Source organism: Parus major, chromosome 8 (genome assembly GCF_001522545.3).
Source record: "Parus major isolate Abel chromosome 8, Parus_major1.1, whole genome shotgun sequence".
Classification (NCBI taxonomy): Eukaryota; Metazoa; Chordata; class Aves; order Passeriformes; family Paridae; genus Parus; species Parus major.
This window is the reverse complement of record NC_031777.1, coordinates 22,950,609-22,967,378: the sequence shown is the minus strand read 5'-3', so window position 1 is coordinate 22,967,378 and position 16,770 is coordinate 22,950,609. Positions and strand designations below refer to the sequence as shown.

The 16,770-nt window shown below is 39.7% G+C and overlaps 1 protein-coding gene across 1 annotated transcript in view; it reads left to right on the top strand.

Annotated features, from left to right (window-relative positions):
• The first annotated feature begins 99 nt into the window (after nucleotides 1-99).
• The window catches only part of STIL (STIL centriolar assembly protein), a 20,283-nt gene continuing 3,612 nt past the window's right edge, over nucleotides 100-16,770 (top strand). The window contains exons 1-15 of the mRNA XM_015636848.3: nucleotides 100-281; nucleotides 1,318-1,425; nucleotides 1,755-1,870; nucleotides 1,983-2,170; nucleotides 3,132-3,379; nucleotides 4,231-4,314; nucleotides 4,428-4,514; nucleotides 6,153-6,300; nucleotides 7,441-7,550; nucleotides 8,345-8,459; nucleotides 9,256-10,308; nucleotides 11,605-11,770; nucleotides 12,483-12,708; nucleotides 14,598-14,790; nucleotides 15,385-15,638. Of these exons, the coding sequence (XP_015492334.1) occupies nucleotides 1,334-1,425; nucleotides 1,755-1,870; nucleotides 1,983-2,170; nucleotides 3,132-3,379; nucleotides 4,231-4,314; nucleotides 4,428-4,514; nucleotides 6,153-6,300; nucleotides 7,441-7,550; nucleotides 8,345-8,459; nucleotides 9,256-10,308; nucleotides 11,605-11,770; nucleotides 12,483-12,708; nucleotides 14,598-14,790; nucleotides 15,385-15,638 (3,080 nt within the window). The 5' untranslated portion in view covers nucleotides 100-281; nucleotides 1,318-1,333. The remainder of the gene's footprint in view (nucleotides 282-1,317; nucleotides 1,426-1,754; nucleotides 1,871-1,982; nucleotides 2,171-3,131; nucleotides 3,380-4,230; nucleotides 4,315-4,427; nucleotides 4,515-6,152; nucleotides 6,301-7,440; nucleotides 7,551-8,344; nucleotides 8,460-9,255; nucleotides 10,309-11,604; nucleotides 11,771-12,482; nucleotides 12,709-14,597; nucleotides 14,791-15,384; nucleotides 15,639-16,770) is intronic.

Sequence of the window (16,770 nt, the reverse complement as noted above, 5' to 3'; positions counted from 1 at the left end):
GGACCGAGGCGGGCGGAGGGGGCGGGTTCTGCGCTCTGATTGGCCGGCGGGGACAGAGGGCGGCCGGGGCCGCTGAAGGCGCCGGGGCGGGCGGGACGCGGCGGGAGCGGCGGTGCCGGAGTTGGAGCCTGCGGTGTCCTCGGCGCCGCTTCTCCCTCACGGCCGCTGCCCGGCCGAGCCGGCGGCTGCAGCGGGCGGGTCCCGCGCCGGGGAGGGGGAGAAGAGGAGAGGGCAGAGTTGCAGCCCTGCGTGGACCCCGTTCGGCCCGGCCCGGATCTGAGGTACCTGCTCGGCGCCGGGAGGGCCCGTATCGCCCCAGCCCCGCCGGGCACGCCGCGCCCGGTGCCCCTCTGCGAGTGCGGCTCTGCGTATAAAGAGCTGAGGGGGGAGAGGGGGTGGGCTTCTGCTTAGTGTTTGTCAAGTTGGAACAGTGGGGCTTTAAAAGAATTTTCCCTTTTACAGACTTTAAGTTTGAGGCTTATTGGGTAATTAGCTTTTAAGGGGAATTAATTAACTGCCGCTGGAAGCATTAGAGGTGGCTGAGTTCCTTGGAGGGCTGCTTTAAAAATAAAGTTCATTCCTGGCAAGTTGAAATGCAGAGGAAACACCTTTGCTTGGCAAAGTTTCATGCTTGAGATAACTACAGAGAGACTTCTGGCTTATTTGTTGAAAGGTATTTGCCAAATTATATGGGCTGTCAGTTGTTTTGTATGTTGCTTTGTTTAGTCACCTCAAAAAAATCTAATCCTGCTCGTGTATATAAGTTAATATCATTGCATACTTATTTCTCCAGGGCTCTTTGAAGTCTGACTGCAAGTTTTGCACTGTACTATTTGAGTTAAGCCAAAGCTTTATTTCAGAAGTCTTCAAAGTTTAAGTGGTTTGAATGCTCACTTGAAATACTGAGACTTTGGGAAGCTGATCTAGTGTTAAATTTGCTAAATCATATTTTTTGTGCTATGCGAGTCTCTAATTAGTGATGACTCTTTTTCTCACTAAACTGTATCCAAGCAGCTTTTCCTTAAGCTTTATCTGCAAGCTTGTATTTTGGCCATCGTATCTTCCAAGCTTCCATGAAGAAAACGTCAGGTGGACAATAAAGGTTTTGTGTTGATTTCGTAACTCTGACAACTTCGTAGGACAAAGTTTCTGCTTTGTTGCCCTGGACTTGAAGCAAAAAAAGTACCAACAGATTATGTATCCTATGTCTTGGTTTTCTTACTGTGTCATGCCTTTGTTCCTTCTTTGAAACATTGTAAAATAACTATGTCCCATAATAATTTTATTTTTTTTTTTAAATCTCTGTGATTTTCCCAGATTTGTTCCCAAAAGGATGGTCCCTTTCAGTTTCCCTCTGTCCAGGTGTGCACTTTGGGACCCCATCCCCATGGGCGATGTCATTGGCGCACATGTCACCTATTACAGGTATCAGTAACCTTTTTGGGGAAGCTAAGAGTTAAATTAAATTATGGATTGTGTGATGCAAAGCCTCATTTTGTCTTTTGATTCTGTTGTATGACAAGGTGCAAAGGAAAAGGAAGCAGTGTGTTTGTTATAAGCATATAGGGATTTTCACTGGAAAGATTTCAGTTTCCGTTCCTTTCCTTTGTGTAACAGTCCAGTGGCTTGAAGGTGCATCAGTCTAAAGTAACTTAATTTTATTCTGTTTTCTTCCCCTATGAATAAGTGATACTTTTAAAAAACAATCATTTAAAATAATTTGTGACTTAAGCTTGATTATTGTCTATTTTTAGAAACCCCAAACTATCTCTGGTGGAGAAAACCTTGCGGCTTGCCTATCGCCATGCTAAGCAGAATGAAAAGAAATCATTTTCCTGTTTTTTGCTTGGGACACTGGCAGTAGATGAAGGTAATTCTAAACATGAGGTAGACAGGCAGCATTGCTTGGTTGAGTAAGCTGCTGTTAAGCAGCCTGAGTTGTTGCTCTTGGACTCTAACTTAATTTATTATTTATTTTGAAGATGGGGAAGGCATAACGCTAACAATAGATCGTTTTGATCCTGGCCGAGAAGTTGCTGGTGGATCGGGCAAAATTCCAACTGCAGCCCTTCCTGGAGACTTTTTGATTCCATGTACAGTTAATGCCTGGGGACCTTGTTCAGATAATATAATAGTGCACAGTGTTGATGATATCAGCTTGGCTTTCAAGGTAAGCAGCTCTTAGCAACTTTTGGGTCTCTTAAGCAGTGTACGGTCTGCCAGGCAGGACAGTGGACATGCACAGAGCTTGATTCCAGCACAGCAAGGTTATGGCTGAAGCAAGACTATGTAGTTAATTGTGTGAAATGAGCTGCTTGAGTGTCACTGGAAAGTCTGTTTGGAACAGTTGAAGTCAGTTAATCCTCACAGGTGTTTAAGGATCACAGTCTTAAATCCTGGATGAAAAATCTTGCTGACTGAAGTTTTTCAGCTGGTCTAGCCACCAAAACCAGCAAAACAAAAGCAATTGCAGGAAACTTATTTAAACAAAAGAAAACAGCTTTTTTGTCTTTTTTTCCCTCAAAGTTGTCATTAATCAGTTGCAGTGTTTAGGCACTTGTTGAAGTGTTGCTAGGCAAGTGGCCCACCCAAAAACGTATAAAGCCCTATGCAGGTTAGCAGCCATAGCTGAAATGTGTGCTCTGCTGTAGACATGTAATCTACTAAATACACTTTCCATTCCTGTAGACTTTTTCCTGTAGTTGTTGTAGTGTATATTTTATACTGATTAAGCCTGTTTCAGATCTGAACTTTCCCATTATAATATATCCAGATGTTAAGTTGCATATTTCTTGAATACAAGAAGGAAAACTTTGACAAATCAGCTTGAACCTTTTAGTTGTCTGTTACATTAAGTTTTATATAATTGAAGTAACCCCATGTTTTCTAATGCATCATGACACATTGCTAAGGTGTACATAGCTAATTTTCAAGTGTATTCTGCATTCATTATATTCAGTAGAGCAGTGACCTTTGGAGACCTGGGTTAATGGCTTTTTGTGCAGTACCTACTGCAATAGTAACTATGATCAATGATTTGAGTTCCTAGTGTCATACATCTTAAATCATGGTAATCATATGAAAATAATTTAGTATATTTAACTCTTTTTTTCTTTTTTTTTTCCTTCTAGGGTCTGCGGCAGAGTCTGTGCAGTAAAGAATCTCTGGATCTTTCTAAACTGCTCACTGTTAGAGCTCACATTGTTTTCACAGAAAACCTGGATACTCTATACTTTAATTTCCACTGGGCTTCTCTTACTGTGGCGAATATTTTGGAATACACCCCTGTGAAGTCTGTCCCAATTATTCCAACAGCCCTAGCAAGAAATTTGAACAGTCCTATGAATATTGCACAAGTTCAAGGAACTTACAAATGTGGGTGAGTAAAGGGTGGTGCTAAAGCTGTCAAAGTTGCCTGTCAGTTTCTTGCCTTTCCTAAAGGAGGTGGGTAGGAGAGACCTCAACTGTACTTTGCCTTTTAGTAAAATAACTGGCATTAAAATGGCATGTCTTCTGGCCTTGGAAATGTATTAAGAGTTATAAACAAGAAACAGGAAATGGGGTGGAGCAAAAGTAGGAGTTCTTGCTTTTGGTTTCAGTGAAAGGCTCTACCTACTGGGGCAGGAGTTAACTAACCTCTAGTTAACATAATAAATATAAACAGCTTCCAGCTTTGTAAACATTATCAGTGCTTGTCCTACAATGAAAATCAGGTGAATGCAAAGCTTTTTTTTTTTTTTTGTTAATTGTGCTTCTGAGATGGTATTGGGGAGTCATCATTCTGAGTGGCAACTAATTTAGTAGGATGAACTAAGGATAGATCAGGGAAATAATTTGAAGCAACTGAATGTCATTTTATTTGGACAGGGACTTTATGAATGCCTCTCTGAAAGTTACTCTTCAAATTTGACATGACTTGTACTTCAGGATTTGTTATGAACACTAATTCTAGTATTCACTAAAATACTACAAATAGTACTAAATATTTTTTGTACTTGATAACTCTTTGATATGCAGGGAATTGCTGAAAAGTTGGGGAGTTGCTGTTTAGTGTGTGGAATAAGGGTAGTTTTGATTTTGTATTTTATTTTCTGTAAATTTCTTTTCTTGCAGGATTTTCTAAACTTTTTCTTGCAGTATTTTCTAAACTTTTACTTGTCTCTTCAGGACTTTTTTCTGAAAAACTGCCTTCCAAAATACTAAAAAAACCCAACTTTTGTTTTCTTTCAGCTACCTTACTATGGACCAAACACGGAAATTGCTTTTGCTGCTTGAGTCTGATCCCAAGGCTTATGCTCTGCCTTTAGTTGGAGTGTAAGTGTTTGTCCAGATTAATGCACACACAGATTTGAGATGTATATGAGGGATAAACAGCAAAAATTTGGTAAGAGAACTGTCTCTAATTAGATTTTTTTTCTTACTTCTAGTTGGCTGAGTGGAGTTACACATATCTGTAGTCCTCAAGTCTGGGCCTGTTGCTTGCGGTATTTGTTCAGTTCTTCAATTCAGGAAAGGCAAGTCACTTTTATAGGTAAAACATAGAAACTATTGGCTGCCTAAAAAAAATGTTCCACAGAATGATAGCATGGGCTCTGCTCAAAGATATTTGAGGAAATTCTGTGATTTATATGTTGTATAGAGGTAAGTGTCTGGTTTAAGCATTCTTCTTGGTTTTGGCTTCTGCACAAAAGTTTTCTGTGGCAGAAATGTTGGAAAGCAGAGCTCATATCTCAAAGTCAGAAGAGGGTAAACATGAATATCATTAAGGTCACTGCATTTTAGTTTAAATAAGAAGCCACAAGCAGGAAACAGTAGTTTAAACAGTGGTGGGCTTTTGGTTTTGAACTTTTCTTAGGGGTATTTTCTTTGAGGTAAGTTTTCTTCCTGATTGTGCCTGACCAACATATTGAAGCATATTGATTTGCAGCTTATGGTGTCCTGCTAAGACTTCCTGTTAAATGTTCAGATTTTTTAAGACCTGGCATTCTGAGGTGTTTTTTCATTGTGATATTAGTGGATAATCATTCCTCATTGTCTGCATCTTTTCACTTGTAACATTTACCGTGTTCTATTTGTATGGAGCTGGGAGAGAGTTCTGGTGTTTATAGTTTGAAACTGCACCTCAGGTAGATGAGACTCTAAAATATGTTGTATGCATAAGCACTTCTGATTGACCACACTTGTTTTTAAATTATGAAATTTAACATTTGCCACGTTTGGTTTGAATTACAGATGTCTGTAATTACAAAATAGACTTCTTTCCCTTAACAACTGAAATATGTCTAAACACAGATAAGAGACCAATTAGATTATTAGATAGGCAAGTTGGATGCTTGACTCTCATTAACTTTCACTGATGCCATCGTGGAAGTGGATTAGGGAGATTTGATGAACCATGCAAACAGCATTAACCCCTGCTGCTAACTGCTTAATCTGTGCATCATACATTTTTAACTCTTTAAGCTGTAATTGTAATTTTGAAGTTGCATGAATGTGTTTTTAGGCATCCTGTTTCTACTGCTTTTTCTATCACATATTATTTAATGAAAAAGCAAACAACCCCACAAACAAGCATGTTATGAGTACTATAAAAAAAAAAACTGTTCTGAAAGTAGTGCTACCTTTTCCTGGAAACTCACATTGTTGTCATTATCCTTGAACTTGTGTTAAATGCTGACTATTGTTACTCTCTATTCTCAACTTGTAGAAAAAAACTTGCAATATCATTTTCCTTAAAAAAAAACATTTTTGCTAATGAATGTTTTTTGAATGTTTAGGGATAGCCAAGTCACAAAGTGTCTTTATAATGCATCTTCAACTGAAAACTAAAAATAAAATAGAATACAATATCTTCTTACAGATGTTTTCTTCTGTGTTATGTTTGAACTCTTCCAGAAATTCATTTAAAGTACTAAGTGATTGTAGAAGTTTGAAATACAAAGGAGATGGATTATTCCTACTTCTCTGCTTTTCTTTGATCTTGAATGTGGCTAAGTCATAAATCCATCTCCACTGTCTATAGCTCAGCACCACTCAGAATGCTGTGATTCACCAGTTTGCTAAATTGTGTGAAAATTTGCTCACTGTATTGGAAATCTAAGGGCCTTCTTCATGTTTAAGATACTTAAAGATTTGTTTTTCTTCTAATTTAGGGTTTTTTCAGAATCTGGGAGTTTTCTCATTGTGCTTTATTCATTGACACACAAGGAACCGGAGTTTTATGAATGTGTTCCATGCAGTGGGCAGACTGAGCTGGGGTTTCAGATCCTAACTTGTCATGAAACAGTTCACCTCTTCAAAGTAAGTGTCTTGATTTCCTCCTGCATCATGGTACTTCAAAATTTGCCTTAAAAGAGTCATTATGATGTGATCCAAATGGATCTGCAGTGTTTGAACATGATGTAGTTCTATACAGCTGCTTTTTCCTAGGGAGTACTGTAAATTCAGTTTGTCCCTCAAACTGAGAAATTACTTCCAAAGTTAGCGCTGCTCACTTTTCTAATAGCATTAAGCCTCTGTCTTTTAAGTCTACTGTGCTGTGTTGTACTTGATTGGTGTTCCTTCCTGCTAGTGATCTTCTGGCCTTATGAGCAGAGACTCAGACTTCCTACAGCATTTGTTACTCTGGTGTGCTGTGTTCACCTTGGCCACATCTAACGCCTGCTCTGGGTGATGCTTGCTAGAGAGCAAAGCTGAGTGTCATGCTTTGCTTGAAGTTGAATGCAGAAAGGAATTCAGAGGTTACCAATTTCATCACAGTTTCATCAATGGCAGATTTCATCTTTGTGCAGAGTAACTCTCTGAAAGAATTTGATTATATGAATCTGGGAGATGGCTACTAAGGTTTGAGGAAGTTCTAGGAATTCTTAGTTCCTTATCTGTTTTCCTAGGCTTGTGCAGAACCTGAAGTTGTCTTGTTAATTTGCTCAGTAAATGCTGCTATGCTCTGTCAGAGAAGCAGTGAGTGTAATATGGGTGCCATGCTGTGTATTCAGTTCTCTTCCTGATTGAATTTCCTTGTTCAGGCCATCTTCTACCTTTAGCCTAGGAACAAACTTTGCTTTCCAAAGATGATCTCTCCACAGAAGCTCACTTCTGTTGTCTCCAGGAGTTGCCCAGCTGTGGTGTGTAGAACAGTACAGGAACATTTGCTGTTTCCTGTAGTGGTGGCAGTCCTGGAGGAGTATCTGGGCAGTTAGAGTGAGGAAGCATCTGCTCATGACTATAATTAGCCCAACTACTTTGCAGAGTAGCAGGGGAACAGTGTTCAACAGGAAGGGAGGTTGCCTGCTTCCTTGTAGTGGTGAAAAATTTGAAAGTGGAGGACAAGCAGCAAATAATCATATAAATGTCCTTAAAGCTGTTTCTTTGGGAGTAGTACCTCAGTGATTGAAAGTTTGAAGGTTTTGTGCTTCACAAATATGGATAATTTCATTCCAGAATGTTGAATCATCAGACAAAAGCCCTATGCAGTTTGAGTTGAGTGCAGAAAACCAAAATGCAGAAACTGAGTTCTTCAGCAGAATTTGCAAGAAACTTCCAATCAAAAGGTAAATCTCTCAGATGCCATTTATATACAAAAGTGAAATATTTATTGGATGAGTTTTTTGATCTGTTCTGTGCTATGTGTCAGTTTAGCTGTGCATAAATTCTCTTGCATTAAAATCTGTATGTGCTTTTGTTTATTCCTAGAGTTAATATTTTTCAACTAAGGTGGTCAAGCTGACTGTATTCCAAAAAAGCTAACTTGGTACTGGTGGTTTTAATTTATACAGTGGATGTTTCTAAAAAGGCTTCCTCACTGATGAGGCTTAGGTAGCTCTATTAAGCTTTAAGTGAGATCTGTCCTTTAAAGCAAATCTCTAATTCAAATATACTTAAGTCAGAAAAAATTCCCTTTTTTTCTTCCCACTTTTCAGAGCTCCAAGACCTGGATAGGTTGAAACTTAGTCATTTTTGAGAACCTGGCTTATCCATCAGATTTTTATATATGACTAGAAAATAGTCTGTATTTTCCTTTAAACAACATTAAAATCTTTACTGTAGCACCTCCTATCTTTTTGCTACAAACCAGTGCTTTACTGTTGGAAGGTGACACTTAAAAGGTGTGTTTGTGTGATGCTGTGGGGAGGAAGGATTTGTATCTTCTTGCCCAAAACCAGCATTTGTATATTCATTGTATGATCTTAGAACTGTTTGCTGCTAACCAGGGAGAAGATGAATAGCAGCTGCTTCTTAGAAAAATGATGCACTGTAGATGATGCATTAAAAAACATGAAGTTTCATGTTATTGCTGCCAAATCTGACAACCAAACATTTTTACTTTGATTTATTTTGGTTTTAGTTCTCCCCAAGGCTCTTCACCCAGCAAGCTGGCAGCAAGTGATCATGACTCTGGTGTGGAAGATGAGGATTTATCCCCCAGACCAATTCCAAGTCCTCATCCAGTGAGTCAACAGGTAACTACAGAAACAGTTGCTCCAGGTAGCTCAGATGTGATGCTTAGAGCAGCAAAACTCATTGTAAGGGAACTGGGGAGTGTAAAGCTTCTCTCTGAGTGCTAGCAAGGGAAAACAGAATTGAGGAAATGAACCAAGAGTTCATTTCTCTAGTTAACTTCTCTAGTTAACCTGCCGTTTTTCCAGGATTCTAGACACTTTGATTCCTGTGCAGGCTATGATTTCAGAGCATAGAGGGTAGTTTCTACTTTAGGGGTCTCACTGTTGTTGGATGGAAGAGCTGTAGTGTCTAAAACACAGACAGCAAGCTCTTGTGTTTTCTTATTTCATTTACCCAAAAGATCTGCTGCTCTGTCCTTTTTTTACTGAAGTATGTACAAATATAAATACCAGCCCTTGTACAGCACTGGTCTAGAAGGATGTGATAGTTGTCTATAAAATATGTTCTATTGAAGCTGTCTCCTGGATCTAAGAATACTAAGAGGGTCCACCTCCAGTAGGGGAATATCCAAATTCTGAAATGTACTTCCAAATGACATGGAGCATTCATTTGTCAGACATGGTCATTACACTATATATATGAAAGCAGTTTTCCTTTCAGAATGATCCTAGGGATATTGCTGTTTTTTCTGGATTCTCCAATCTTTTTAGGAATGTGTTTGACATGTGGTTGGCTTGGAGTTGATAATCAACATGTATTGATTTTAAATGAAAACATCTTCTTTGAGGAAATTCTGCATTCAAAGAGTAGACAATGTTTTAAAATTATCATACCTGTGTGTAATTGTACCTTCAGGTTACCAGAATTTTTCCTTCAGTGCCAGAGCTGTCGCTTATTTTGGATGGGAGTTTTGTAGAATCAGGACAATCATCTAAACCTGTGGGGACTTCAAGTGCTAGAAGTCCACCCCCAGTGCCAAATCAGCCTATTAAAAAGAAGTGGTGCATGAGATCTACGTGTCACCCCAGCCAGCACTCTGAAGATAGGCAGAACTTTCCTGCTAATATGGGAGATTCCTCTTTGAGACAATTACCAAATCCCATACACCAGAAAATTCCAGCTTCAATGCCTTGTAGAGGAAATCAAGCTCTACTACAGCAGAAGGTGCAGTGTAAGAAGACTTCCCCTCAATCAAGGAAGAGTTCAGGATCATCTTCTCCTTCAACCCCTTGTAGTGGGCCTTCCCCAGATACATCTGTGCACCACCCCAGAAAGCCACTGGAAAAACTTGTATTAAATCCTGAAAGTGTCACACCACAGGGAGAGCCTCCAGTTCAGAGAACATCAATATCTGGTTCCAAGCAGCTTCCTGCTGTTACACAGCCAGTCCTCCACAACTCTGCTTTGTCAACACAGACCTGCAGACAACCACCAGACCTGCAGGTGCCAGTTCAGGTGCCACCTTCCTGTCCAGCATGCAGCTGTCAGTGTCCTCCTTCTCTCCAGTATAATCCCATAAACTCATGGCAAGGAATTGGTAAAATGAGCCCCAAACATGGAGCAGAGATCCAATCAGAGATGGTTCAGCAAAATCCTTGTGCAATGTTCCATCCGAATATGATTTGCCCAAATGTTTGCTGCAACCCAGGATATACCACAAGCAGCCCTATAAACATGAGATATCCTGGGAAAACAGGGAGCTGTTCTCTTGACAGTGGCTTATCACCTGGATTAAGGATGCCATCGAGTGTGAGCCCCTCGAGTCCGCAGTGCTGTGCAGCCCACTCCCCGTGCCTGCACTCGCCTGCTCCTGCAGCAGCATCAGATAATGGAATGATGGGATTATCTCCAGATGCATACCGGCTTCTTACTGAGCAGGACAGACAACTCAAATTACTTCAAGCTCAGGTTTGTGGAAATGGCAGCTTTCTCCTCTGCCCTCTCAGTGATTATGCTGTGATAGTTCCCCTGCCAAAGGAATTAAATTAATTGTTGTCTATCTGTGTTGGAACAAGGGAGCCTGTCATACCAGCTGCAGTGTGGACATGGAAAGGGGACTCAATTAGCTGTACCAATTGGTGTCCATTTAAAAATTATTTGACTTATGTCTCATTAAATTTTGCAGTTAATTTTGTGGTAGTTCCATAGCATGAAGGTTTCTTTTTAGTAGACTGTTTGCAATGCAAACTGATACACTTTCTGTATAAATGCTTTTCTACTTATATGCTTGTCTGTGTAAAAAAAAAAAAAAAGATATTGCATAGGCTATAGGCTTTGGAATTACTGTAAACATACAGATGAAGCACAGAATGTTCTCATATGTTGCTTTTTTCACCTTCAAGCCTGCAGCTCTCTGAGCTGTTGCTTTGAAAACTTCAGTTGTCTGCATCAATTCCTGATTTATAGGTCTTTGCTGTGCTAGAAAACTGGACTTTGGAGGTCTTGCTGTGTTCTGTTGCCTCACCAGGTTAAGTTTCTTTAAAATACCGGCCCCTTGATCAACCTGCTGGCCCTGTATTTTGCAGGGTATGATTTGGGGCTAAAGAGACAGAGTTTAAATTTTGCTGCTGGTGATGAATAATACAAACAGGAAAGTTTGCAATACTTGATATAGAAAATTGCAGCTGGAATTTGGTTTTGGTGTAGTTCCTGTATGTGAAGTCAAGGTCCCAAAGCATGGGTTGTGCATGAGGGAAACCCCTCCTTACTGCAGCCTTCACTGTTTCTGTATTTCTCCCTGGAGCTGCAAACTAATCGGTGAACAGGGTGGATGAAAATCCTAGAGAGAAGATTGCCTGGCAACCTTAATTTTATCATTTAATTGCTTAGCTTTGTAATTAATACAAAGTTAGTGCAGGGACAGTTGGCATATAAATGCTTGGCTGGTAAGTCGGTTAATAGGCTTTGTATGTGAATGAAAGGGAAGGAATACTTCCAGCAAGTGTGGTGCAAATAGGCTTTACCGAAGTTGTCTGGTGCTGCCTCTGCCAGTGTGCTCAAAGATCTTTGCTAGCTCTGCCAACATTAAAATTGGTGTTTTGATTTACGCTGTGTGCACTGCTGAGAGCTGGAAGGTGTTCAGACTGCTGTGGCAGCGCAGCCTGTATTTGAATCCAGATCTTAGCAGAACCCAATTAATTCACTTTTGCCTGTTACAGCTTATATTTTATTGTGCAGATCCTAACTTTGTGATGACTGTTACAGATCCAACGTTTGCTGGAAGCACAGGCTCGCCAGGCGGGTTCCTCGGAGGCGGCAGCAGCCAGCCAGGCTGTACAGCCGGAGAAGCCAGGGGACCTTGTTTCCATGGAAACACAGACCTCACCGAGATCACACAAGAGGAAAAGTGTGAGCGTTGCTGTGAGCACAGGTAATGCTTCCTTCTTTTAAAACAGACTGGCACCACTTTTTCTGGATGTTTCTGTGGTTTGTTTGGGCATGGAGGAAATGTTTTGCAGAAATGCTGAAGCTGTGCAAACATGCATCAAGTTTAGGTTGGAGTTACTTTTGGCTTTGATTGCCATCACTGAAAGAATTACTTTTCCAATTTAGAAAGGTGTTCTATTTAAAATAGTGTCTTGTTGAAAACATAACTCCATATTTTTTTTTATTTTAGTACACTGTTTTGAAAAGTAAAAGTTTGTAGCATTTAATGTTCCAATAAATATATTATTGATATTATTTGTGAATTGTGCATGAAGAGGAGATTGTATTTGCTTTAATTTAGGCAAGTTATGCAGCTGTATCTGTACAGCTGCATATTAACATATTGCTTCCTATTAAATCCATGGAAATGTTGTGATTAGTCTGGAGGAGACTTTGAAACAGGCTCAAGGTCAATGCATTAAAATGATTTAATGCAATAATTTATTTTCATCAAGTATACTTTGGAAGAAACTAGGAGTTGAACAATGTTTTGGTAACTTTTAGCTGATTTAAACTGTAAATTACTTTTGAAATGGTAAAAGAAACATGAATGGGAGAAAATTATTCCTCTAATTCCTCTAGCTATACAAAGCCAAAAGGTCTCAGAAGACAGTAATGACTCTTCCTAAATAGTTAAATCTCTAATTTTGTTCTAGGTGCTAGTTTATTTTGGAATACAGCCTCAGAAAAACAGGACAACTCCATACAACAAGGGAAGAAAGAAGATGGAGAAATTTCTAAGGAGGACATACGCATTTCAATTAATGCTGAACAAGATGCAAGTAATACAAGTATTGCTTCTTCCTTAAGGGTGGTGGACATGCCCAGCTTTGTAGAGAGTATTCGCCTTGTGGAAGAAGGAACTAATCAGAACACACCCCAGTAAGTAACAGAAACACCCTGTGCTCACATAATGTGCTGAACTGCCTTATGTAAGTTATTACTTCTGTAATATTTTTTTCTTTGGGAGTTATAAATAGTCTGACTTCAGCTGTTGTGTTCTCTCCCTTTTTTTTTTTTAATTATGCTTTGATTTGTACAGCTCACCAAAACACAGCTGCCTTTGGAGTCTGCATTTATCAGTTGTGCAGGTTTAGCTCACCTAGCTATCAGCAGCAGATGATGGCAAAAACCTTTAACTTGCAAAAGCATGCACTGTGCTGGCAGCATTCTTTTCTTACCTCAAACCCTGACTGGAAAAGAGGTGCTGCTATACTCAGTTGTTTCCTTACAGTGGCTTTTCCTTGTCAGCATTCAGAGCCCTTCCCATTCTGAGGAGGCTTGGGATGAGGAGTTTATGATTATGTTCCCTGAATTTCTCTTTATTCCTGATTACTTTGTGTGTGGTACATGCAGATACTGACTTCACTGCTGTTAATTTAATTATTTTTAAGCTCAGTTTCTTTATAGTGCAGTGACTAATCTCAGACTAATTTGGGAAGTGGTTTTAAAACTATTTTAATTATCTATATGGATGCTATTTCTATGTAGGAATAGCTCAACAATTTAGCACTTTAGTGATCTAATATTGTCTAAGCTTAGAAAGCCAAAGGAGGGGGAATACCCTTCCAGTTAAATTAGGTTCCTAAAATACTCATTGGGGAAAATGATGGTAATGGAGCTATAACTTAACTAGTCATAGTCCTTGATTAAAGTACTGTCTGCAGACATACACTGCTACCAGAAACATTATGGATTCAGGTCAATCTTATAAACATCAGTTTTAGGATAATGCCATCTTAAGGTTCTCTTCAATGTAGATTCATAAACTGATAAAATAGCTGTAAAGTGTCTTCTAGTGAGGATATAGAGCATCACCCAGATTTCTTTGAGGAGAATGAGTGGAATATTTTTGGGAATGATGAATAATTGCTGGGTGTAACAGTAGCTGATAACCTACATTGACTATCTGGTATGTCACGTGGTTTAAATCTTATCGCTTTCAACACAGGCAATTGATCAGTTGAGTTCTGAAATTCCCTTATCTTACACTTGTCTCCTCAGGAGGAACAGGAAGGGGGAGGAGGGTCGCTTGAGGATCTTCTTGGGATGATAGTAGTACTGATATGTCTGGTCTCCAAAGGCTTATGCAATGCACACACCAACTGAGGGGGGCGCAGACTATTGTATTATAACTCATTCAGTGTTTACCCTTTTTAGCCTTTATAGCTCTTCTTTCACATCCCTTACTGAAAAATATTTCAACTATTTTTGTTTGTTTTGTCTGTGTTTGTTCTCAGTTTGTGATACTCAGTGTGCATGTGTGTACTTGTAACTGTCTCTGAGAAGTTCTTAAACTGCCACAGGAATCCCAAGATAAGTTATGTACCTTGGTAAAAGCAGCTTTTTGAATAAGTCATGTGTCAGAGCATACAGAAGATACTTGTTCCTGAAGGCTTATAAGTGAAATGCTAAAATATAAGTTCCAAATTGTTAATAACTTTCATTTGGTTTAAGTCATAAGAGTGTCCCTGAGTTTTGACCAGTCCAGAGATGCCATTGCCACTTTCAAATCACTTTTTGAAAATCTAGTCAGGCTGTTATAGTTGGACTGTTGGAAGTCTCTTTCCTCATTCCTCCAATGATTTTTGAGAGGAAGTGACTGCAGAACAGAGCAAAGCCTCGAGCAGCAGGCAAAACTAAAACCTGTTAGGAGCTGTTTGCAATACTTGTTCTCTTCTGATGTTCACAAAAATATAAAATATGTGTAATGATAATGATGCTTTTGCTCTTTCAAGGAAGTATGTAGCTATCTTGGTGTTCTCTTCCAGAACTGGAAACATTTCCCAAGCACTTGTTCGTGGTTCATCCTTGGAAGAAAGTGTCAGTGTGTCTTTACAGAAAGAGCCATCGGAGGGAGCCAGGAGCCAGGTGGTGGTAACAAGTGAGCAGAGCTCGGAGCCACCCACCTCGCTGCTGCCTCTGCAGCCCTCAGAGGAGCAGAAGCTTTACCAGGACTTACTGGTAACCTATGCACATTTTATATTCTGCACTGAATGCAACAGTCAGAACAGCACCCTGCTGAAGTTATGATGTGGTATGGGCATGAATGAAAGATGCATGTGGTTTTCAAATTCACATAGAGCTCTACAGAAGGCTCCTAGTTTGTGGTTCTTCAATTTTTTGAAAATGTTTAAGTGGTTATTTTCTCTTTCATGCATACATGGAGTACTTTCTACTATCTAATAAATAATAATTGTTTAATTCAAGGACATAAGCTGATAAGTTCCCAAATTAGTGGCCTTTAAAATAACACAGCATTTTACCTTTAAGTCCTTTAAAGGGCAGATATTTTAATCTTGAAGAATATCAATATGTGATGTGTTTAAATTCAGAACAGACTCTTATAGAAAGCTTCAAGTGTAAGATGTTCCAGTGTTTGACTACACTTCTGTGAGTTTAAGTGATTGCATCTGAACTGTATCTGAATTTGCCTTCTTTGTCAGAATAAGCTATTAATCCATCAAGTTGTATTTGAAGTTGTGTAAGTCAGGATTTTGCTATTTGACAGTCCCTGTATGTCATGATGTTTTTGCCATGTGCTCCCTTTTTCTGCAGGGCCAAGTAAACAACCTCTTAAAGACCTCAGAAGAGCAAGATCACTTGCCTTTAAAATCAGGATTTGTTACTGATGACGGTCCTACATATCAGGATATTGATGATAGAGCAGAAGTGGCTTCAGAGGCTGACACAGGAGGGGTGGACAAAGAGAGTGTCATTAGTGCCACACTCAAACAGCTGAGGAGTCTTGGAGTGACAGTGGACTCACCTGGCAGTATAAAGGAGAATACACACAAAGTGGAGAATGCCAGGTAAAAGCTGCTGGCTTTGAGTAGTAATGTGTAGATTCAACTTAAAATGAGGGCTTAGCTCAGTGAGTCAAGAGAAAACTATTCAGGCTACTGGGATTTGGCTGCACCTTGATCTACATTTCCTGCAAAACTGAAATGCTGGCTCCTGCTCTGGGCATTTCAGATAGGTTTAAGAGCTCTGCTAGCAAAACTTAGATTATTTAAATATAACACAAGTAGCTCCTGCTATTAGAGCATGTGGTGATTCTTAAACCATTGTGCATGCAATTCCTTGGAATAGCAAGGAAGCTATGGACAATTCTTTGGTCCAAGTATTCCAGAGCAACTCTGGACTTGGGAGACTGAACATTAAGCAGCTGTGTATTTTGTCATTGCTACTTAACCCTTGTTTTGCATTTTGCCAGTATATGTGAAATCGTTATTGTGGCTTTGGTATCTCATCAAAACTAGTTCTGTCCTAATAGCTTGTTACTGTGGATGCTGTGCCTCGAGTAGAGAAAGTGCTGGGGAGGGAAACAGCCTTGTTAAAACAGAGGAAGGAACAGAGAAATAACTTCTGAAGGAGGGTTTTTAGGCACAGGAATTTACTTGCATAGCTGTGTAGGCATAGGCTGACTGCCTGGTACAGCTTCACTTTCATCTTTATTGTCTTCTTGATCCTAGTGTGTAGCTGTTATGTAAACAAAAAAATCTAACTACCTCCTAATAAATCTTCTCTTTAGCCATCTGTAAAAAGCTGTTTCCAGTCATAGAGTTTCTAACCTCTTTTCTCTCCTTTTGACTTGTATTTTGTTGGGTGTTATTCTGGAATTTCTGGACTACCTTCCTGGCTGTAGTCTGTCAGTGTTTTTTTATGTCAATAACTTGCTAACATGTGAACCCATAAGGCAAAACTGGAACTCTTGGGGTTTTTTTCTTCAGACTTGGGGAGTGGGGTGGAGTTCTTCCTTCTGCCACTTGCAAGACTGATAAACAATTCTGAGAAAAGAGCTACAGCTCAGTAGAGAAGGAAACAACAGTACAGCTCCATAGCATGATAAGTGGTTGTTGTTGTTCTAAGCCAGTTTATTCTCCCTGGGCAAACTTCAGAATTTGTGCGGGTTCTAGACTCGGAACTTGGGGTTCTAGACTC